This window comes from Pongo abelii, chromosome 21, assembly GCF_028885655.2.
Source record: "Pongo abelii isolate AG06213 chromosome 21, NHGRI_mPonAbe1-v2.0_pri, whole genome shotgun sequence".
Taxonomy (NCBI): domain Eukaryota; kingdom Metazoa; phylum Chordata; class Mammalia; order Primates; family Hominidae; genus Pongo; species Pongo abelii.
This window is the reverse complement of record NC_072006.2, coordinates 32919982-32943902: the sequence shown is the minus strand read 5'-3', so window position 1 is coordinate 32943902 and position 23921 is coordinate 32919982. Positions and strand designations below refer to the sequence as shown.

Genomic DNA, 23921 nt, shown 5'->3' with positions numbered 1-23921 from the left:
GCAGTGAAGAAATTCACTATATAGTTTGGCAAAGGGGAAAAAACTGTTCATTTACAGCAGCACCTGCCTACAAAATATCAAAACTAGATGTTGCATTTCATCACAACATGATCTATCCAATTGATGCTGAGAAATGACCACGTACTTGGCCCCAGACCCTACTGGACCTAATTGAAGACTTCTGCCTAACTAATGAACACTGGAATCTCTATAATCAACTGTATCTGTCCTTAAAAACTCATCCTATCCTATCCGGAATGCTAGTTTTCAAACCTTAATTAGCATAACCATCATGAAACTGCTCCCTAACAGTAAAACCTTTTATTTTTCCCCCTTGCCAAACTATACAGTGAATTTCTTCACTGCTGTGTCTCCTTTCCTGTTAAGTAAATGATTTGTGCCATTTGATTTTTTGACCTTTTGTGGTCTTTGTTTTAGTTTTTGACAGTGTGTTTTCCTTTTGGTTGCTTTGACAAGGCACTGACCAGTGCTGGAACTGCTGGACTGCCAGAGGAACACAGCTGTGTGTAGACTGAGCCGTATGTGCTCAAAGCTGCTTGTCTGGCAGCCTTGCCATGGGTGAGGCTCTGCTTGCTGTCACTGAGCTCTCCCTGAATTTATTTGCTTTACTTGGGTTCTCAAAGTAACTCATTATTTGTTTCTATTTCTGACCAGTCATCTCTTATAAGACTTGTGGTCATTCTGGTATTTTGTGACATGAACTTTTTGTCTTGATATTTTGACTGTGATTCGCTGCCATCTTTTTGGCTTATCTAGAAGCATACCAAGTCATTCAGACTGCAGTCTGAATATATATATGGCAGTGATGTAACACCCTACATCACTGAGAAGTATTTCAGTAGGAGAAGAAATCTCATTTGTGTCTATTTTGTGTTAAACACTGGAACCAAAAGCTCCTTACACTTAACACCCTGTTAAAGGGACCCCATGTATACTCATTATGATTCTAATCCCTATGCCTTACTAGGAAAGTGTCATCATTTCACTAAAGATAATTTAGATTTACTGAGGCCATTTTGAGGAACTCTTGTTTTCTATCATGCCCCTTTGCTATATAATAATTCAGTAAATATTTCTAAAGAACTATATAGTTGAGAGATCTGTCTTGCATCATCAATGTATTTACTCATTTGCCTAATCTTAAAATGCAAGGAATAAGGCCGGGTGCAGTGGCTCATGCCAGTACTTTGGGAGGCTGAGGCAGGTGGATCACCTGAGCTCGGGAGTTCCAGACCAGCCTGACCAATGTGGAGAAACCCCATCTCTACTAAAAATACAAAATTAGCCAGGCATGGTGGCACATGCCTGTAATCCCAGCTACGCGAGAGGCTGTGGCAGGAGAATTGCTTGAACCCGGGAGGCAAAGGTTGTGGTGAGCCGAGATTGCACCATTGCACTCTAGCCTGGGCAACAAGAGCGAAACTCCATCTTAAAAAAAAATGCAAGGAATATAGTTTCAGAATTGTGGACCCACATCCTTACAAAACACAAATATACAAAATATAGTCCGTATAGTTCATGCACTTCTTTGTCAATAGAGAAGGAGTTGGCAAATTTTTTCTGTAAAGAACCAGAGTAAATATTTTAGGCTTTGTAGGTGACATGGTCTCTATCACGACTGCTTAACTCTGCCATTGTATAACAAAAGCAGCCATAAATAATTCATTGTTCCAAAAAAACTTTATTTACAAAAACAGGCAGTGAGACAGATTTGGCCTGTAGGCCCTAGTTTGCCAACCCTCATTTTACTATGGAGTATGGTCAAAGCTCTCCGTTAACAGGGTTGTTTTCCCCTGTTACCTGTGGTTGTGTTATTATTTTGAAACATAGTTAGGTAGATTTGTTTCTCTTGTATTCGATTGTAGGGATTTTCCCTCTCTTTGTTGATTTAATTCCTTTCTTTGAGTATTTAAACACTAATACGCTCCAAAAGTGCAAAACTATTCAGAAAGGGCATGCCTCTCCTTTCCATAGCCTTCCAGCCAAATTCCACATATAACCTCACAGCTAACCAATCTCATTAGTTTCTGGTTTATTAACCCTGTATTACTTTGTGGGGAAAAAAAAAAAAAAAGATGAAACAGATATGCATATGCTCATAATTTCTCACTTTTAAAAATACTCTTTACACTTGGCTCTTTTCACTTAATATATCCAAGAATTTACTCCCTATCAGTTCAGAGGCGCTCTTCCCCATTTTGGAAGTTATGTATCATAAGTTCTTCAACCAATTTACTACATAAGGGCAATTAGGTTACTCTGATCTTTTATATAGAAACAATGCTATAATGAATAACTTTGTACAAGTGTAATATCTTTGGAGATGAATCTTCAGGGTAAATTCCTATAGGTAGGATTGCCAGGTCAAAGCATACGCATATATAGTTTTGTTACATGTTGCCAAATTTTCCTCCATAATGGCTGCAGCATTTCTGCATTGCCATCTGCAGTGTATAATGTTGCCTGTATCCCTCAGCTTCGCCAAGTGTTCTGTCAACCTTTTTAAATGCTGCCAATGGTATGTTAAGAATGGTGTGTAGTTTTAATTTGCATTTATCTAATTAGAAGTGAAGTTGAACACCTTTTCAAACATTTAAGGGACAATGTTATATTTTATTTTGTGAATTGTCTATTTAGGCATTTTGCCTATTTTCTTCCTACCTGGTTTTAGGGTTCTTCTCTTTGAATTTTAAGATTCATTCTATGTTATGGAAAATAACTCTTTATATGTGATACACTGTATGTGGCAAATATTTCCTGGAAATTAGTCCTTTCTTTTGACTTTGCTTACAGTGTCAAACTTATCACTCTTCTCTTCTAGGCATCTGGATTTTTAGCCAAATTTAGAAAACCTTTTCCTATGTCCAGGTGATAGAATATTTACCCCCATCCTATCCTAGTGTGTTTACGGTTTAATTTTTTACATTTAGATCTCTAGTCATTTGGGATTTTTCTTGTGTATGGTGTGTGGTATATGGTCCAATGTTATGTTTTTCCAAATGGATATCTAGTTGCCCAACACCATTTATTAAAATATCCATCTTTACTCCAGGAATTTGAGATGCCACCTTCATCACATACCAAAGTTCCATAAGTACTTGGGTTGACTTCTTGACTTGCTCCCTGATTCCACTGATCTATTTGTCTAGTCATGGGCCAGCACCACAATGTTTTCTTTCCTTATTTTCTCCTTGCAGCTTCAACTCAAAGGACACATTTTAATTCTAAAGGTTTTGTGGCATATTTTAGTGTCTGTTAAGGATAGTACCCTGTTATAGCTTTTATTTTTCAGTGTATTCTTGCCTATTTTTCCACCTTTATTTTTCCATGTGAATTTCACAAAAGAATTTCACTGTTTTATTGGGACATGTTAACTTTATGAATTACCTTAGGGATAAGTGACAACCTGATTTTAATCTATAAAAATATTTTTTGAGGCTGTGCATTGTGGCTCACACCTGTAATCCCAGCATTTTGGGACGCCCATGCAGGTGGATCACTTTAGACCAGGAGCTTGAGACCAGCCTGGGCAACATGGCAAAACCCTGCCTCTACTAAAAATACAAACAATTAGCTGGCATGGTGGCATGCACCTGTAGTCCCAGCTACTAGGAAGGTTGAGGTGGGAGAATCACCTGAGCCCAGGAAGTCGAGGCTGCAGTGAGCTATGATCATGCCACTGCACTCCAGCCTGGATGACAGATGTGAGACCCTGTCTCAAAATATATATAAATTTTTTTAAAATCCAAGAAATTTTAACACAGATTTTGTATTAGATACCATTAACTTCGTTGAACGTAGTAATGGTATTGTGGTTATGTAAGAATCCATTCTCACTTTTTAGAGAAATGTGGTATATTTAAGGGTGTAGTGATATTTAGAATTAACTTTGAAATAATTTGGCCAGAAAGGGAGAAGTGAATGATAATGCAAGCGGGTAATGTGTTAATAACTATTAAGTCTAGATAATTCATGTTCCTCCTTGACCTATCAGCCCTACGAACACTTATTTCTAAGATTCAACCTAAGCTACCCTCTTGTAGCAAACTGTATTTTGCTCACAATATCTGCTGTTCCTCCCCACTGAGCCCATCTCTGAAGAAGGATTATCTTTCCCACCACGATGACATCAGACTTAGCTGTGGGATTTGCTTTGGGCAATGAAGGTTAGTGGGAAGTTAATGCAATTTCAAACAAGTTTTAAGAGCCAGGATGTGGTCCCATCATTGCTCTTTTTCCCTGTACCTTGAGAACCCCATGATCCAGACAGAAACTGCTCCTTTTGCTTGGATCCCAGAACCAAAATAGTTGAACCACACCTGAGGTAACCAAGAGGTAATGTGAGAAATGAACATTTGCTATTATAAGCCACTAAAGTATTGGGGTTGTTTATCACAGTATTATCTGGCCTAAGCTTATTAAATTGTCTCCCCTGTGAAGGCTTTAAAGATTATTTCAGAAAGAATTGGACCATTTATTTCTAACAATGCCCTTGAAGAAAAGACATTAACATGAATATGTGAAGAAAGAGAGAAAAAGAGACTCAGGCCGGGCCATGGCTCACACCTGCAATCCCAGCACTCTGGGAGGCTGGGGTGGGTGGATTGCTTAAGCCCAAGATTTCCAGACCAGCCTGGGCAACATGGCAAAACCCTGTCTGAAAAAAAAGAAATAAAATAAAAGAAGGAAAGAAAAGGAAAGGGGAAAGGGGAAAAAGGGAAAAAAGGGGAAAATGGAAAGAGGAAAGAAAAAGAGAGACTGGTTTAGGAGGAAAAATAGTATGCTCTCAAGTTTTTATAACTTTGAGAATAAACTTGTGGTTGCAGGCAAGGAGAAATATGGGGATGAAGCACAGGTGAGACAGCGATAGATAATGGCTTCATTATAATGTGTGATGGGGAAAATCATTACAGTTCACAAATTGTTAAAGGGTGTGAATATAAACACAGAAAAAGAGTATGTGACACTAACTCCTATGGACCCCTGCAGTCCAAAGAAAAGAAAAAGAAGGAAGAGAATAGCCCAAAAGAGAGACGTAAGAGGCTGGAGACTGCGGAACATTATGGTTTCAAGCAAGACAAAGGAAACAATTTCAAGGAGTGCAATTGGGATCCAGGTTTTCAATATCAAGATTCATTTGAACTAGGTCATTTGTTTGTTTGTTTGTTTGCTGTTTTATGGGGGTTTTTTGGTTTGGTTTTTTGTTTGTTTTTTTTGAGATGGAGTTTTGCTCTTGTTCCTCAGGCTGGAGTGCAATGGCATGATCTCGGCTCACTGCAACCTCCGCCTCCTGGGTTCAAGTGAATCTCCTACCTCAGCCTCCTGAGTAGCTGGGATTACAGGTGCCCGCCACCACACTTGGCTATGAACCAGGTCATTTTTAACATTTTCTTCTGAATCAGTTATATGTATTAACAGTGGAAGAGAAAACAGTATGACCAGAGAAAAATAAAAACAAAACCTAGTTGGACCAACTAGCTAAGGCCAAATCAAAACACACAAAACCATTTACAAAAATTATAAATCATTTTTTAAAAGGAAAAACACACACAGAACCAGTCCGAAATGGATGAATCTACACTGATTTAGATGGAGCCAGGTCAGATGGGAGCTAGTTCAAACCAGAGGGAATCAGATCAAAACACATCAAAGAAGATGAAAATGGAATAAAGTAAATCTGATTAAATCATATCAGGGAAACAGCCATGCCATTTGGAGCAAACTCCCAAAGAAACTCCTCCCTGAAACTGGTTTGTGTCTCCAAAAATGTGATTCTTCTCTACATGTTTTATCTAGAAATACAGGAATATCTAGAACAGTACTATCTAGTATAGCAGCCACTGGCCATGTGTTTATTGAGCACTTGAAACATGGCTAATCTGAACTAAGATGTGCTCTAAGTGTAAAATACAACCAGGTTTTGAAGACAGTACAAAAAAATAAGTAAAATACCTAATTAATAAGTTTTATGTTAATTTCATGTTAAAGTGATATTTTAATATATTGGATTAAATAATATATATATTCTTAAAGTTGATTTCACCTGTAGTTATACTTGTAAAAATGTGGTTACTAGGAAATTTAAACTTACCTATGTGGCTCACATTATATTTCTACTAGACAGCACTGATCTAGAACAAGGAGTGGAAAATGACTACCCACAAGCTAAATCCAGTCCTCTGTTTTTCTATCACCTACAAGCTAAGAATGGTTTTTACATTTTTAAATGGCTAGAAAAAAGTAAAAAGAGTAGTAATATTTCATGATACATAAACATTATATTAAATTCAAATTTCAGTGTCTATAAAGAAAGTTTTATTGGAACATATCAATGCTCATCTGTTCACGTATTGTTTATGGCTGCAACTCAATGGCAAGTTAAGGGTTGTTACAGAGGCCTTATCACCTGCAAAAACAGTTATTGTTTGGCCCTTTACAGAAAAAGTTGGCCAACCCCTGATCTAGAGTTATGTTGCAATTGATAACATTTATCAACCCAGATTTAAATTTTATTTTTTTATTTTTTATTTATTTTTATTTTTTCAGACTGAGTTTCACTCTGTCACCAGGCTGGAGTGCAATGGCACAATCTCGGCTCACTGCAACCTCTGACTCCCTGGTTCAAGCGATTCTCCTGCCTCAGCCTCCCAAGTAGCTGAGATTACAGGCACACGCCACCATGCTCAGCTAATTTTTGTATTTTTAGTAGAGACGGGATTTCACTATGTTGGCCAGGATGGTCTCGATCTCCTGACCTCGTTTAGGTTTGTAAACAAATGAAAAAGAAAAAAACATGGTTTATGAAACCCCCAAACCACAATAAACTTGACTCTTAATTTTAACTTATGTCACAGAGCTGCATCTCTCCCTACTCTCCCCCTTGCAAACCATGCCCCCAGCCTCACTTGCCTCCTTGCAGCTTCATATACTGGGCAGGTACATCCCTTCATTAAGGTCTTCGTGTCAATAATTCCCTTCACCTGAAATGCTCTTACACTAGATACCTACAGTTCTAACCTCCTCACCACATTATGTCGTTAGACAAATATTACTTCTTCACTGATTTCAAATACCCAGTTTTAAAATTCAGCCAGCCACCCTATCACAGCCAATACCCCTTTATCCTGCCTTATTTCATTATTTTTTACTATGTTGCACTTATCACCTTTTAACATACCATATTATAATATCCCTGTATATGAGGCTTTTTGTTTGTTGTCTGTCTCCTTACACTAGAAAGTAAGCCCCATGGAGGCAGGGATTACGATTTTGTTTACTAATGTGTTGTAAGTATCTAGAACATTTTTTTGTCATACATATTAGGTGATCAATAAATCTCTACTGAATTAATGAAGGAAAGGAAAGAACACAGCCTCACCCAATGAGAGAAGATTCCTGTAATTCTCCAGCATCACTTCTTTGTATAGATTCCTCTGCTCTGGACTCAGTCTCTTCCATTCTGCTTCTGTGAAGATCACAGTCACATCCCTGAATGTAACTGGTACCTACAAACAACCAGTAAATTAATGTATAGCAAGCCACCATCAATCTTCCCTGTGTGTGGAGCACAGCTGGTGACCCTGGAGAGCCTGGATATACAAGTTGATGTAATTCGTCAGAATATATAGTTCTCCATATGAAGTTCTTCTGAGCACTACTGTGTGCCTGGCTTTCTGTTAAAACCTGTGAGGAGCATAACTGAGCACAGAACACATTCTAGGCCCTTGACATATATGATTTCACCAGAGAAATGATTTGTGAATTAATTTGTAAACCTCAGGCTGTGTTTAAGACAGTGACCTTGAGGATTCATAATGAAGGAATTCAGAGATGAAACAGCAGAGAATGGGCTGCAGAAGGAACAAAAGCATCATGGACTTGGGGCTTGTGCTGGGCAGTAGGGAGTGGTAAAGATTTAGAGGAGAGAATGGAAGAAAACTTGGATTACAGAGAAAAATGGGAGTGAACAGATGGGGTCTGGAATGAGCATTTTTTAAAAGCTCAGGTTACTAAATGGGATCTGTAAAATCCCTATCTTTGCTATGTGCTTTAACAACTTTTTTCAAGAAAGCCTAATGCTTCACTCATCTACCCAGATGTTGACCACCTTTTCCCTTCCCAAGAAAGAGAATATATGTCTATTCTCTGGGAAATGAGCCAGCGCTTCAGGAAAAAAAAAATGTAACCCCAACTCACCACTATTTGGGCCTTTCCCTCCTTTTTCTGGGGCCAGTCAGTATCATTAGAAGGCAAGCCTAGGGAAAGAAAAAGAAGCTATGAGAAACCAGACCACCTACCCCCCACCATGACGCTCCCTGAGCAGCTCTTCTGAGCCTTAGGATGAAGGAAGTAGTCACTTTACCCAGAGGTGACCTCTGAAGCATTTTCAGGTGAACCTGGAGCCTTGGCTCCCTCTTCATCTCTCCGGCTTCCTCAACAATTCTCACCTTTCGCTTTATGATTTTGGGTCAATTTCTTCATAGTCTCTACATTTTCCCTATTCTTTGAAAGCAAAATCTCTTCCCAGTATTGATCTCCCAGTGCTGAAGGATAAGGCAACATCATGGCCCCAGAGTCAGCCCAGTGGGTGCCTTGAAATTCTGCCAGAGGTCCAGGTAGATGTTATTTCATCTCAAGATGGAGTTCTGCTGCCTGTGGTGACTTCTTCCAACCTTAATTGTAAAAAGCCCATCTTGTTTCCATGCAGCCAGGACCTGTGGGATGAAGAAGCAATTTGCTATTGCTGGGGCTTTTATTGTGGGCCCTAGGCCTATGCCTCTTCAGCAGGGATCCTGTCCTCTCACACCCTCCTCATTCAACAAACACCGAGTCTCCATCTACATGGGTACCCTGGATTTTCTACCTTCATTCACTCTACCTTCATTTCTAGGCCCTCCTGCTTGTGTTCTGCCACTCTCCCTTAGCTCTCAAACTTTACTTCTTCTGCCTCTGCACCTCAGATTCAAACTCTGTTTTGGATCAGTCTCTGCTACTACCTGAAGCCTGAGTCAGACAGAAGACAGAATATAGCATAATGCCTGTGGAGAAAGAGCCTCTGACTGTTTCCTGTAGACCAATCGGGGTGTGCAGAACTCAGCTTCTGATTCCCCTGCCCCAACCCAAGATTCCATCTATATTCAGTTCCTTATGTCTTAGATGGGCACAGTGGCTCACACCTGTAATCTCAGTACTTTGGGAGGCCAAGGCAAGCTAATCGCTCAAGCTCAGGGGCTCAAGACCAGTCTGGGCAACATAGTGAAATGCCGTCTCTCTGAAAAATACAAAATTTAGCTGGGCATGGTGGTGTGTGCCTGTAGTCCCAGCTACTCAGCAGGCTGAGGTGGAAGGATCACCTGAGCTCAGGAAGTCGAGGCTGCAGTGAGTTGAGATCGTGCCATTGCACTCTAGCCTGGACGGCAGGAGTAAGACCTTGTCTCAAGAAAAAAAAAAAAATTCCTATGTCCCTGTATTGTGAGGAGTTTAGGAGATCAAAACTCAGTCCTTCTTAGTTAAGGGAGAGCTCCAGTTCTCACAGTTACTTTGAAGAGATAACCTCCTAGCTTCCATTGCTATGCATGTCTACCACATGACCTTACCAGAGATGTGCATTTGTGTATCCTGATGGGCCCAAGTCAAAGTCCTACACTGATGTGGTCCCAAAGAAGGCAGGTGGTATTAGGAGCTATGCCACCTTCAGAAGCTCCTCAGACGCTGTTCAGGATTTCAGCCCAAATGACTACAGGCCTATTGTTGCCTAGTACCCTTCTGAGACTAGCTGGGGTCTCTAAGCAGTTCTTGTAATTCATCCCTCAACACCATAGGTAGAGATGACCACTCCCTCTTCTGTCCAACCTGGACATCATACCATATTGCAATTTCTCTATTTACATGACCGTCTTTACTAAACTGTGAAGCTTCTTGTAAGGTGAAATGCTTCTCAGTCTTTTTGCTAATCTAATTCTAGTGATTAGGACAAAAGAGGCCTTTGTGGTAGATTTTATCATCGTTCCCAATTATTTGTTGCCCTATAAAAGGATGGTACTTCCCTGTCCCAGACATCAGGCTTGACCTTGTAACTTGCCTTGGAAAATTAATGTGAGTGAAAGCGACGATGCCATTTCTAAGCATTGCATAATTCCACCATTTCTCTTGTTCTGAGAACAGCATGTCCCCAAAGGGACTGTGGTTCTACTGTAAAAAGTCATGGTACAAAGCTAAAGCCAACCTATAGTACCTGCAGTACAACGTAGCTGAAGCTGACAAAGCCTTTCTCCTAGTAACACTAGTATCTTTAGCTAACATTTATAAAGCAAGATCTGTACTAAGTGCAGAATTTTTTTCTCTTTCTTTTTTTTTTTTTTTTTGAGACAGAGTCTCACCCTGTTGCCCAGGCTGGAGTACAGTGGTGCGATCTTGGCTCACTGCAACCTCTGCCTCCCAGGTTCAAGTGATTCTTTTGCCTCAACCTCCCAAGTACCTGGGATTACAGGAACCTGCCACCACATCCGGCTAATTGTTTGAATTTTTAGTAGAGATGGGGTTTCACCATGTTGGCCAGGCTGGTCTCGAACTCCTGACCTTGTGATCCGCCTGCCTTGGCCTCCCAAAGCGCTGGGATTATAGGTGTGAGCCACCATGCCCGGCTACTAAGTGCAGATTTCCAACATTTAGGACACTGCCGCAAATGCAACAGAAAAAATACCAGCACTCATGTAGCTGCCATTTTAGTGGGGTAGGGGCAAGGAGATGGACAAAAAAATATATATACCTCAGAAAAGACACAAGATGTCAGATGGTGATAAGTACTGAGGGCATCAGAAGGATCCAGTGGCAGATACTGGAGGAGTTGCAATTTTAAATCGAGTATTTAAGGAAAGCCTTTTAAGGGTGATTACTTGAGATTTGAACAATGTGGGGGAGTGATTCATGTGGGCAACTGTGTCAGCAGAACTATAAGGAAAGAAAACAGCCCATTGAAGGTCCTAGGGCAGGAGTGAGCCCTGCTCTTTCAGAAATAACAAGTTCACTGTGGCAGGAGGGTGTAAGTGAAACACAGTGGTGGCAGTTAAGAGCAGTCAATGACAGCAATACCAGGGCACAGGTCATGTGCAGCCTTGAGCATGCTGGTTTTGATGTGGAGGGAAATGAGAAGCCATTGGAGGATTTGGAGCAGAGGAATAACAAGCTTGGATTTACATTTTAAAAGATGTCTCTGGCTGGTAGACTAGGAACAGACAAAGGGGACAGGGAACAAGGAGAGAAGCAAGGAAATCCTGTAAAGGCTGTTGAAATAATTCAGGTGGGAGATAATGGTGGTTTGGACGAAAGTGGACACAGCAGAGGTGGTGAACAGCAATCACATCCTGAATTTCCTTATTGTATGTGAGTTGTGAGATGAAAAAAAAATCAAAGACAATTCTAATATTTTTGCCTGGAGCAGTTGGAAGGATAAGACTTACCATCAGCCAGGCACGGTGGCTCATGCCTTTAATCCCAGCACTTTGGGAGGCCGAGGCGGGCGGATCACCAGAGGTCGGGAGTTTGAGACCAGCCTGACCAACATGGAGAAAGCCCATCTCTACTAAAAATACAAAATTAGCCGGGCATGGTGGCGCATGCCTGTAATCCCAGCTATTCGGGAGGCTGAGGCAGGAGAATCGCTTGAACCTGAGAGACAAAGGTTGCGGTGAGCCAAGATCGCACCACTGCACTCCAGCCTGGGCAACAAGAGCAAAACTGTCTTAAAAAAAAAAAGAAGATTTACCATCAACAGTGAGGAAAGCTATAACTGGAGCAAATTTTGGGGGAGAAGAACAAAGTTTGATGTTTGAGACTAGGTTTGAGATGCTAAATACAGAATCCAAGTGGAGATTACAAGTAGGCAATTAGTCATCCAACACTGGAGGGGAAGGAAGAGGTCTACGCTAGAGTCATATAGATGGATTTAAAGTCCTCAGAGTGGAGGAGATCACTAAGGCAGAGGAGGAAGATGGAGGAATCGTCAAGGACTAAGCTCTGGAGGACTCCACAGTTAGGAGGCCAGGGAAAAAAGAACCATCAAGGAAGACAGAGAAGTAGCCTGTGAGGGAGGGAAGAAAAGGAGAGGTACATACAGTACTGGAGCCAAGTGACAAGGCGTGTCGAGGAGGAAGAAGAGATCGACCACAGGAATTGCTGCCAAGAAGACTGGAAAATAAAGACTGGAAATTCATTCCTGGGTTTGGCACAGTAGTGGCTGCTGGTGACCTTGACAAGAACAGTTTCTGGAGGGTGAGCTACAAAAGGATTTAAAACAGAATGGAAAAATAGAACTGGAGGCAACAAGTATAGACCATTCTTTTGGGGAGTTTTGCAGTAAAGGAAAGCAGAGAAATGGGGTAATAGCTGAAGGGAGAGATCACACTCAAAAGTAGCTCAAAACCTTCAAGTGGTTCCCTGATGGCCACAGAGTGAGTCCAACTCACTAACTTGGTATCCTGGCCTTTCTTAATAATGGCCCAACCTACTTCTCAATTTGAACTCCCCTGCACCCGCCCGCCCCGGCTCCTTCATATGGCTCCTCCATGTGGCTCCTCCATAGCCAGGAAGCAGGGCTGCTCAGATGCTCACAAAGACTTATTTAGTCCTTCTAGTTGTTAGGCACTGTGTCAGTGACCCAAAATGAGCAAGAGGTCCCTGATCCTTAAAGAGCCACTTCATGGTCCAGTGAGAGAAAGTACTCATATATAAAGTGTTTTAGGCCAGGCGTGGTGGCTCACGCCTGTAATTCCAGCATTTTGGGAGGCTGAGGCAGGTGGATCACCTAAGGTCAGGAGTTCAAGACCAGCCTGACCAACACGGAGAAGCCCTGTCTCCTCTAAAAATACAAAATTAGCCAGGCGTGGTGGCGCATGCCTGTAATCCCAGTTACTTGGGAGGCTGAGAAAGGAGAATCACTTGAACCGAGACGGAGGTTGTGGTAAGCCGAGATGGTGCCATTGCACTCCAGCCTGTGCAACAAGAGCGAAACTCCCTCTCCAAAAAAATAAAAAGTGCTTTGGGGCTAAAGAAGAGGCTGAGGACAACTTTCCCTGAGAAAATCAAGGCATGCTTTGCAATGGAGTAAATGTGTGACTAAATCAATAGGAGTTCAATTGCCAAGTAGAAAACCAGAGGAATAAAACAGCACAGAATGGAATCTATTCCCACACAGCTACGAGGGCACTACAACAAAGGGAGTAAGTGGTAGGGACAAGACTGAAAAGGTGGCTTGAGAGATAATTCAGATATTAATCAGATATCAATATTAACAATCCCAGTCCATATTTAGTAAGCATATACCTTGTGCCAGGCACTACCTTCTAGGAATTATCTGCCAGGCCTTATAGGAATTACCACATTTCTAACTCACAACTCCCTGAGATGGGCACTATTATTTTCTCCATTATACAGATGAGAAGTAGAAGGCACAGAGAGTGAAATAATGTCTCCAAGGTTACACAGCTAATGTGCGGTGAAGACAGGCTTTGAATCTCGGTAATCCGTCTCCAGAGCCCACACCCAGGCTGGAGCGCAGTGGTGCGATCTCAGCTTACTGCAACCTCCACTTTCCAGGCTTAAGCCATCCTCCCATCTCAGCCTCCTGAGTAGCTGGGACCACAGGTGTGCACCACCATGCCCGGCTACTTTTTCTATTTTTAGTAGAGACCGGGTTTTGTCATGTTGCCCAGGCTGAGTTCAAGTGATCCATCCCTTCAGCCTCCCAAAGTGCTGGGATTACAGGCGTGAGCCACTGCACGTGGCCTCACACTCTAATTATTGAGTTTGGACAGAGTTGGAGGTAGGTAATAAGAAATGGCCCTCTTGAGTAGGTGAGTGGCATGATCCTTATTTTTCCTTCAGAGGAGCAACTTAAAAGGCAGGGTGGAAGGTGAACTAGAATGTGCAGAAGAGATGAAAATTTGGGTAGCACAACAGTGAGATGAGGGGAAAATAATAAAGGGGTATTCCAAGGTAGAATTGAGAGGACTCCATCACTAATTAGAAGGATGAGAATTTCAGGAAGAACAAGGTGGCAAGAAAGACTCAGAGCTCCCGCTGGTGACCAGGGATGGAAGACACAGTCATTAACAGAAATCAGCAACAGGTAAAGAGAAAAGGGAGCGGGAGAATTGGCCTTGCTGAATTTCAGATACTTCTCCCTCTTATAGTTCTTACCTGAATTGTTAAGTGTGTACAGTTTGAACTAAGCAATAGCACTTTTTTAGAAGAAATGGGCAGATTTTAAAACAATCTAGAATTAAGACATTAAGGAATTACTGTCGATTTTGTTGAATGTGGTAATATTATGGTTACATTTTTAACAAATAGTCCTTCTCTGTTGGAAATGCATATGATAGTATGTATAGGTAAAATTATGTGATGTCTGGGATTTCCTTCCAAATACTCCAGCAGCAAAAACAAGAAAATGAGGGGGTGGGGGGCTCAATGAAACAGGGATTATAGAATGTTGATAACTGAAGAAGCTCTAAATCCTAATTCTACCCAACCCGGTCATATTACACAAGTAAATTTATTGACCTCTTAACATGCCACTTCTTATTCTATCAATTCAGAGTTTTGATTCCTAACTTTCAAATTGTTGAGAGTTTAAAATATTGTGGAGACTATAAACCCAGTTGCCTGGCACAGAACAACGGCCCGATAAATGGTAATTACCATCATTTTTTATTTCACAATAGCTGACAAATCCCTGGGAATGCAGCAGCCAGGATGAAATATGGCTGGGGCAAGGACGGTGGTAACCTGAATGAGAGTACCAGTCTCGGGTAATATCCCTGTGGAGATCCTTGCCCTTAAAATCACCCCAGTATTGTAGAAAAACAAGCAAGGCCTTGAGCCTCAACTGGGACACTTCAGGATACAAGACGTCAGATGGGCAAAGGAAATAAGCCATGGTTTTGAGCAGAAAAGACACCATAGGAATGTGAAAGGTAAGTGGTACCTACCTGATAGGAGGTTCTCAGGAACACAGAAGTCTTTCCTTTCTCAAGAGATTGTCCTCTCCCAGCAGGCAGGGAATGAAGAAGGTGGGCCTGAGGATGAAACAGGCAGTGTGAGCTTCAGGATTGTCTCCTAGCACCCAGATTTGGAGGCTAGAAATCCCCAAGTTTAAAATGAGACAAGCCAAGATGGCCAAATAGGAACAGCTCCAGTCTACAGCTCCCAGCGTGAGTGACGCAGAAGACAGGTGATTTCTGCATTTCCAACTGAGGTACCGGGTTTATCTCACTGGGGAGTGTCAGAAAGTGGGTGCAGGACAGTGGGTGCAGCGCACCGAGCGTTAGCCGAAGCAGGGCGAGGCGTTGCCTCACCCGGGAAGTCCAAGGGGTCAGGAAATTCCCTTTCCTAGTCAAAGAAAGGGGTGACAGACGGCACCTGGAAAATCGGGTCACTCCCACCCTAATACTGCGCTTTTCCAAAGGTCTTAGCAAAAGGCACACCAGGAGATTATATCCTGCGCCTGGCTCAGAGGGTCCTTTGCCCACGGAGCCTCGCTCATTGCTAGCACAGCAGTCTGAGATCAAACTGCAAGGCAGCAGCGAGGCTGGGGGAGGGGCGCCCGCCATTGCTGAGGCTTGAGTAGGTAAACAAAGCAGCTGGGAAGCTCGAACTGGGTGGAGCCCACTGCAGCTCAAGGAGGCCTGCCTGCCTGCCTGCCTCTGTAGACTCCACCTCTGGCGTCAGGGCGTTGCCAAACAAAAGGCAGCAGAATCCTCTGCAGACTTAAATGTCCCTGTCTGACAGCTTTGAAGAGAGTAGTGGTTCTCCCAGCACGCAGCTGGAGATCTGAGAACAGACAGACTGCCTCCTCAAGTGGGTCCCTGACCCCTGAGTAGCCTAACTGGGAGGCACCCCCCAGTAGGGGCAGACTGACACCTCTCAAGGCCGGGTACTCCTCTGAGACAAAACTTCCAGAGGAACAATCAGGCAGCAACATTTACTGTTCACCAATATCCGCTGTTCTGCAGCCTCCGCTGCTGATACCCAGGCAAACAGGCTCTGGAGTGGACCTCCAGCACACTCCAACAGACCTGCAGCTGAGGGTCCTGACTGTTAGAAGGAAAACTAACAAACAGAAAGGACATCCACACCAAAAACCCATCTGTACGTCACCATCATCAAAGACCAAAGGTAGAAAAAACCACAAAGATGGGGAAAAAAACAGCAGAAAAACTGGAAACTCTAAAAATCAGAGTGCCTCTCCTCCTCCAAAGGAATGCAGCTCCTCACCAGCAACGGAACAAAGCTGGATGGAGAATGACTTTGACGAGTTGAGAGAAGAAGGCTTCAGACAATCAAACTACTCCGAGCTAAAGGAGGAAGTTCGAACCCATGGCAAAGAAGTTAAAAACCTTGAAAAAAAATTAGACAAATGCCTAACTAGAATAACCAATGCAGGGAAGTCCTTAAAGGACCTGATGGAGCTGAAAACCAAGGCACGAGAACTACGTGACGGATGCACAAACCTCAGTAGCCAATTTGATCAACTGGAAGAAAGGGTACCAGTGATGGAAGATCAAATGAATGAAATGAAGCGAGAAGAGAAGTTTAGAGAAAAAAGAATAAAAAGAAATGAACGAAGCCTCCAAGAAATATGGGACTATGTGAAAAGACCAAATCTACGTCTGATTGGTGTATCTGAAAGTGAGAATGGAACCAAGTTGGAAAACACTGCAGGATATTATCCAGGAGAACTTCCCCAATCTAGCAAGGCAGGCCAACATTCAAATTCAGGAAATACAGAGAACGCCACAAAGATACTCCTCAAGAAGAGCAACTCCAAGACACATAATTGTCAGATTCACCAAAGTTGAAATGAAGGAAAAAATGTTAAGGGCAGCCAGAGAGAAAGGTCGGGTTACCCACAAAGGGAAGCCCATCAGACTAACAGCTGATCTCTCGGCAGAAACTCTACAAGCCAGAAGAGAGTGGGGGCCAATATTCAACATTCTTAAAGAAAAGAATTTTCAACCCAGAATTTCATATCCAGCCAAACTAGACTTCATAAGTGAAGGAGAAATAAAATACTTTACAGACAAGCAAATGCTGAGAGATTTTGTCACCACCAGGCCTGCCCTAAAAGAGCTCCTGAAGGAAGCACTAAACATGGAAAGGAACAACCAGTACCAGCCACTGCAAAAACATGCCAAATTGTAAAGACCATTGAGGCTAGGAAGAAACTGCATCAACTAATGAGCAAAATAACCAGCTAACATCATAATGACAGGATCAGATTCACACATAACAATATTAACCTTAAATGTAAATGGGCTAAATGCTCCAATTAAAAGACACAGACTGGCAAATTGGATAAAGAGTCAAGACCCATCAGTGTGCTGTATTCAGGAAACCCATCTCACGTGCAGAGACATACATAGGCTCAAAATAAAGGGATGGAGGAAGATCTACCAAGCTAATGGAAAACAAAAAAAGGCAGGTGTTGCAATCCTAGTCTCTGATAAAACAGACTTTAAACCAACAAAGACCAAAAGAGACAAAGAAGGCCATTACATAATGGTAAAGGGATCAATTCAACAAGAAGAACTAACTATCCTAAATATATGTGCACCCAAGACAGGAGCACCCAGATTCATAAAGCAAGTCCTTAGAGACCTAGAAAGAGACTTAGACTCCTACACAATAATAATGGGAGACTTTAACACCCCACTGTAAACATTAGACAGATCAACGAGACAGAAAGTTAACAAGGATATCCAGGAATTGAACTCAGCTCTGCACCAAGCGGACCTAATAGACATCTACAGAACTCACCACCCCAAATCAACAGAATATACATTCTTCTCAGCACCACACCGCACTTATTCCAAAATTGACCACATAGTTGGAAGTAAAGCACTCCTCAGCAAATGTAAAAGAACAGAAATTATAACAAACTGTCTCTCAGACCACAGTGCAATCAAACTAGAACTCAGGATTAAGAAACTCACTCAAAACCGCTCAACTACATGGAAACTGAACAACCTGCTCCTGAATGACTACTGGGTACATAAAGAAATGAAGGCAGAAATAAAGATGTTCTTTGAAACCAACGAGAACAAAGACACAACATACCAGAATCTCTGGGACACATTCAAAGCAGTGTATAGAGGGAAATTTATAGCACTAAATGCCCACAAGAGAAAGCAGGAAAGATCTAAAATTGGCACCCTAACATCACAATTAAAAGAACTAGAGAAGCAAGAGCAAGCACATTCAAAAGCTAGCAGAAGGCAAGAAATAATTAAGATCAGAGCAGAACTGAAGGAAATAGAGACACAAAAAAACCCTTCAAAACATCAGTGAATCCAGGAGCTGGTTTTTTGAAAAGATCAACAAAATTGATAGACCGCTAGCAAGACTAATAAAGAAGAAAAGAGAGAAAAATCAAATAGACGCAATAAAAAATGGTAAAGGGGATATCACCACCGATCCCACAGAAATACAAACTACCATCAGAGAATACTATAAACACCTCTACGCAAATAAACTAGAAAATCTAGAAGAAATGGATAAATTCCTGGACACATACACCCTCCCAAGACTAAACCAGGAAGAAGTTGAATCTCTGAATAGACCAGTAACAGGCTCTGAAATTGAGGGAATAATTAATAGCTTACCAACCAAAAAGAGTCCAGGACCAGATGGATTCACAGCCGAATTCTACCAGAGGTACAAGGAGGAGCTGGTTACATTCCTTCTGAAACTATTCCAAGCAATACAAAAAGAGGGAATCCTCCCTAACTCATTTTATGAGGCCAGCATCATCCTGATACCAAAGCCTGGCAGAGACACAAGAAAAAAAAATGTTAGACCAATATCCCTGATGAACATCGACGCAAAAATCCTCAATAAAATACTGGCAAACCCAATCCAGCAGCACATCAAAAAGCTTATCCACCATGATCAAGTGGGCTTCATCCCTGGGATGCAAGGCTGGTTCAACATACGCAAATCAATAAACATAATCCAGCATATAAACAGAACCAATGACAAAAACCATACGATTATCTCAATAGATGCAGAAAAGGCCTTTGACAAAATTCAACAACACTTCATGCTAAAAACTCTCAATAAATTAGGTATTGATGGGACGTATCTCAAAATAATAAAAGCTATCTATGACAAACCCACAGCCAATATCATACTGAATGGGCAAAAACTGGAAGCATTCCCTTTGAAAACTGGCACAAGACAGGGATGCCCTCTTCTCACCACTCCTATTCAACATAGTGTTGGAAATTCTGGACAGGGCAATCAGGCAGGAGAAGGAAATAAAGGGTATTCAATTAGGAAAAGAGGAAGTCAAATTGTCCCCGTTTGCAGATGACATGATCGTATATCTAGAAAACCCCATTGTCTCAGCCCAAAATCTCCTTAAGCTGATAGGCTACTTCAGCAAAGTCTCAGGATACAAAATCAATGTGCAAAAATCACAAGCATTCTTATACACCAATAACAGACAAACAGAGAGCCAAATCATGAGTGAACTCCCATTCACAATTGCTTCAAAGAGAATAAAATACCTAGGAATCCAACTTACAAGGGACGTGAAGGACCTCTTCAAGGAGAACTACAAACCACTGCTCAAGGAAATAAAAGAGGATACAAACAAATGGAAGAACATTCCATGCTCACGGGTAGGAAGAATCAATATCGTGAAAATGGCCATATTGCACAAGGTAATTTATAGATTCAATGCCATTCCCATCAATCTACCAACAACTTTCTTCACAGAATTGGAAAAAACTACTTTAAAGTTCATATGGAACCAAAAAACAGCCCGCATTGCCAAGTCAATCCTAAGCCAAAAGAACAAAGCTGGAGGCATCATGCTACCTGACTTCAAACTATACTACAAGGCTACAGTAACCAAAACAGCATGGTACTGGTACCAAAACAGAGATATAGACCAATGGAACAGAACAGAGCCCTCAGAAATAATACCGCATATCTACAACCATCTGATCTCTGACAAACCTGACAAAAACAAGAAATGGGGAAAGGGTTCCCTATTTAATAAATGGTGCTGGGAAAACTGGCTAGCCACATGTAGAAAGCTGAAACTGCATCCCTTCCTTACACCTTATACAAAAATTAATTCAAGATGGATTAAAGAACTTAAATGTTAGATCTAAAACCATAAAAACCCTAGAAGAAAACCTAGGCAATACCATTCAGGACATAGGCATGGGCAAGGACTTCATGTCTAAAACACCAAAAGCAATGGCAACAAAAGCCAAAATTGACAAATGGGATCTAATTAAACTAAAGAGCTTCTGCACAGCAAAAGAAATTACCATCAGATTGAACAGGCAACCTACAGAATGGGAGAAAATTTTTGCAATCTACTCATCTGACAAAGGGCTAATATCCAGAATCTACAATGAACTCCAACAAATTTACAAGAAAAAACAAACAACCCCATCAAAAAGTGGGTGAACGATATGAACAGACACTTCTTAAAAGAAGACATTTATGCAGCCAAAAGACATGTGAAAAAATGCTCATCACTGGCCATCAGAGAAATGCAAATCAAAACCACAATGAGATACCATCTCACACCAGTTAGAATGGCGATCATTCAAAAGTCAGGAAACAACAGGTGCTGGAGAGGATGCGGAGAAACAGGAACACTTTTACACTGTTGGTGGAACTTTAAACTAGTTCAACCATTGTGGAAGTGAGTGTGGCGATTCCTCAGGGATCTAGAACTAGAAATACCACTTGACCCAGCAATCCCATTACTGGGTATATACTCAAAGGATTATAAATCATGCTGCTATAAAGACACATGCACACGTATGTTTATTGCGGCACTATTCACAAGAGCAAAGACTTGCAACCAACCCAAATGTCCAACAATGATAGACTGGATTAAGAAAATGTGGCACATATACACCATGGAATACTATGCAGCCATAAAAAATGATGAGTTCATGTCCTTTGTAGGGACATGGATGAAGCTGGAAACCATCATTCTCAGCAAACTATCGCAAGGACAAAAAACCAAACACCGCATGTTCTCACTCATAGGTGGGAATTGAACAATGAGGACACATGGACACAGGAAGGGGAACATCACACGCCAGGGCCTGTTGTGGGGTGGGGGGAGGGGGGAGGGATAGCATTTGGAGATATACCTAATGTTAAATGACGAGTTACTGGGTACAGCACACCAACATGGCACATGTATACATATGTAACTAACCTGCACGTTGTGTACATGTACCCTAAAACTTAAAATATAGTAAAAAAATTAAAAAATAAAATGAGTGGGCCGGCCGGGAGCGGTGGCTCATGCCTGTAATCCCAGCACTTTGGGAGGCCTGGGGCGGGCGGATCATCTGAGGTCAGGAGTTGGAGACCAGCCTGACCAACATGGAGAAACCCCGTGTCTACTAAAAATACAAAATTAGCCAGGCATGGTGGCGCACGCCTGTAATCCCAGCTACTCAGAAGGCTGAGGCAGGAGAATCGCTGGAACCAGGGAGGCAGAGGTTGCGGTGAGCCGAGATCTTGAGCCTGGGCAACAAGAGTGAAACTGTGTCTCAAAAAAAAAAAAAAAAAGAGCAGGCCTCCTTTTCCTTTAACAAGAAAGCCTCAGATCTGTCAGAGAAGAGAATAATGTAAACAGCTTCTAGGGGACAGAGCCACGTGGGGACATCACATCAGAATACAGGCTGCCCTGACAAGCTGCTATTACATATTTATCCCTTTAATGCCTATGGGCCTCTAGTTGTAATACTATTAGTAATAGTTAACACTTACTAAACTCTTACTGTATACCAGAGACAATTCCAGACACCATACAAGTTTTACCTCCCCAAAGCTCCATGAGTTATATACCTTCCTCAAATTGACAATGCTAGAAAGTGCCTAGATTTGAAGTCTAGCTGTGGAGCGCCACACCCTTAGCCAGTTGGGCCAGTAATGATGTCAGCAGTGAGCAGTCCCTGTGGGGTCTGACAATTCTCAAAGTGTATCCCCACATAGGGTTGAGGGGATGTAGATGAAACAAAATTGTCCATGAGTTAACAAATGTGGAATCTGGTGACAGGTCCGTGGCAGTTCACTGAATGGCTCTACTGAGTAGGTTTAAAATTTGTCCCTACGAAAAAATTAAAAATAAAATTAAACGCCTGATATCCAGAACTCACCATATGCCAGAAGTGATTTGGACTGTTGACTAGAAGCCGTCAGAGTTCCCCACCATAGCTAACCCTTCACAGCCCCAAACCAGATGTTTGGCCCTAACATGTGAGGGAAAAGCAGTCCAGGAAAGGAGTCAGCCAAACGGGCCACCCAGATGACGACCAAACCCACGATCTTTGCCACAAAGCACAGGGGGCACCTCCCACATGACACACCTTGAGACAACAGGTCCCAGAGAAAACGCCTGCCCCCATTCAAAAAAGCTGCCTAGATGCATGTCAGAGTGATACTGCCCACCATTATCAGAGGACAAAACCTCCCTCACCTCCCTAAAAACCCCAGGGACTCCTGACCCAAGACACTCGCCCAGACCCTCTCAGGATATTTTGACCACGTCAAGCTCACCTCCACTTCCACCCCCACAACCCCTAAGAAACCAAGGCCCATCAAGCATCAAGGCCTGAAATGGCCTCCCCCTAACCACTCAGGTCACCACTTCGGACATATCCAGCCCCACCCAAAAAACAGAAAAACTCGGTGATGCAGGACTCAAAACGCTCCCCAGCCAAAAGCCACCCAGGGATGTGCGGACCTAGCCACGTCCCCACCCCAGCCGCGGGGATGTTGGTCCATTTGGCCCTGGCAGAACTCATCCCCACAGCCCAAATAAACCCCAGGACGCACGACTGGGGCCGCCCTCCCTATTCAAAAACTGGTTGACCCAGAATAATCCCGCCTGGTTCAAGACAGACATTAGAGTTCTAGGTCACTCTCGTTTCCCCGGGGGGAAAAACGGTCCGCGGAGGTCCCGGCAAGCAGGGGCTCACCCCATCGCCCCGCCCCAATGAGCACCGCGAGCCGCGCCCCCTCCTCCAAAAACCAAATATCTCCAACCCGCACTCCCCATCGGCCACACTCTACCCCGCGACCTAACCTACGCCCGGCCTTTCCCGACCCTCCTTTCCCCACGAGAGACGGCATCCTGGAGCCAAGGAGCCGCGGAGGCCGCGCTCACCAGAACCAGCGGGCCCAGGACCTCGGCCGCCTACCGACGCCAGAACTACAGTTCCCAACATCCTCGCAGGCTTCGGCTCCCATTGGCCGCCACAGAGCTGCTTCTGGTCTGTGCAATGGTTACTTTTCCAGGACAGTGGCTACTGCAGTGACAGCCTTTCCGTCTCTGCTTAAAATGCGCATGCTGAAAACACGTTCTGGCTACCGAGTGAAGTCTCTAGCCCCTCGGCCCGTTCTGCAAATAAAAGAGTACACTCCCCACAACCCTCTGCGGCAGCTTCCGCAGGCGCTTCCGGAAGCTGGGGGTCAACGAGGGAAGTCATTTCCGATTGGCGAATCTAGCCGGAGCAGTTCGCTGGCTGTCAGGCGTGCGTTTGAGTTTCCTGCACCGGACCAGCTGAATTCCCTGGGCTGAGGCTCCATAGCACGCGAACTACCTTACGTGAGCACTATGTAGATTCGACTTCGTGCTGCCTGTGAGACACAGGCAGAGCAAAGCCGCCTCCCAGCGTCTCAGTTGAACCCTTACCCTCAACACCAGTGCACTCCTGTGGGTGGCCTGTAGTCACCTTCCTCTTGTCGAAGTCCTCAAAGTTAGTGACAGACTCTCATCCAGTTTCTGGAGGATGGAATCCTCACTCAGGCTGGAGTCTGGCTCTCTGGCCTCTTATCTAAGATCCGGGTTCAGATCT

The 23921-nt window shown here is 43.0% G+C and overlaps 1 protein-coding gene across 21 annotated transcripts in view; it reads right to left on the bottom strand.

Annotated features, from left to right (window-relative positions):
* ZNF343 (zinc finger protein 343) overlaps positions 1-23921 on the bottom strand; it is a 27540-nt gene extending 3619 nt beyond the window's left edge. For 2 of the 21 annotated variants that reach the window (XM_063720743.1, XM_063720745.1), the window contains exons 1-5: positions 23759-23921; positions 15009-15095; positions 8469-8735; positions 8218-8276; positions 7400-7526 (exon numbers count right to left, since the gene is read on the bottom strand). In XM_063720743.1, coding sequence (XP_063576813.1) covers positions 7400-7526; positions 8218-8276; positions 8469-8586 — 304 coding nt within the window. In that variant the 5' untranslated portion in view covers positions 8587-8735; positions 15009-15095; positions 23759-23921. Of the gene's footprint in view, positions 1-7399; positions 7527-8217; positions 8277-8383; positions 8736-15008; positions 15096-18680; positions 18843-22220; positions 22955-23149; positions 23524-23758 lie in introns of those variants that run through there. The other 19 variants (XM_063720746.1, XM_063720750.1, XM_024239168.3 and 16 more) reach the window with 15 other exon arrangements.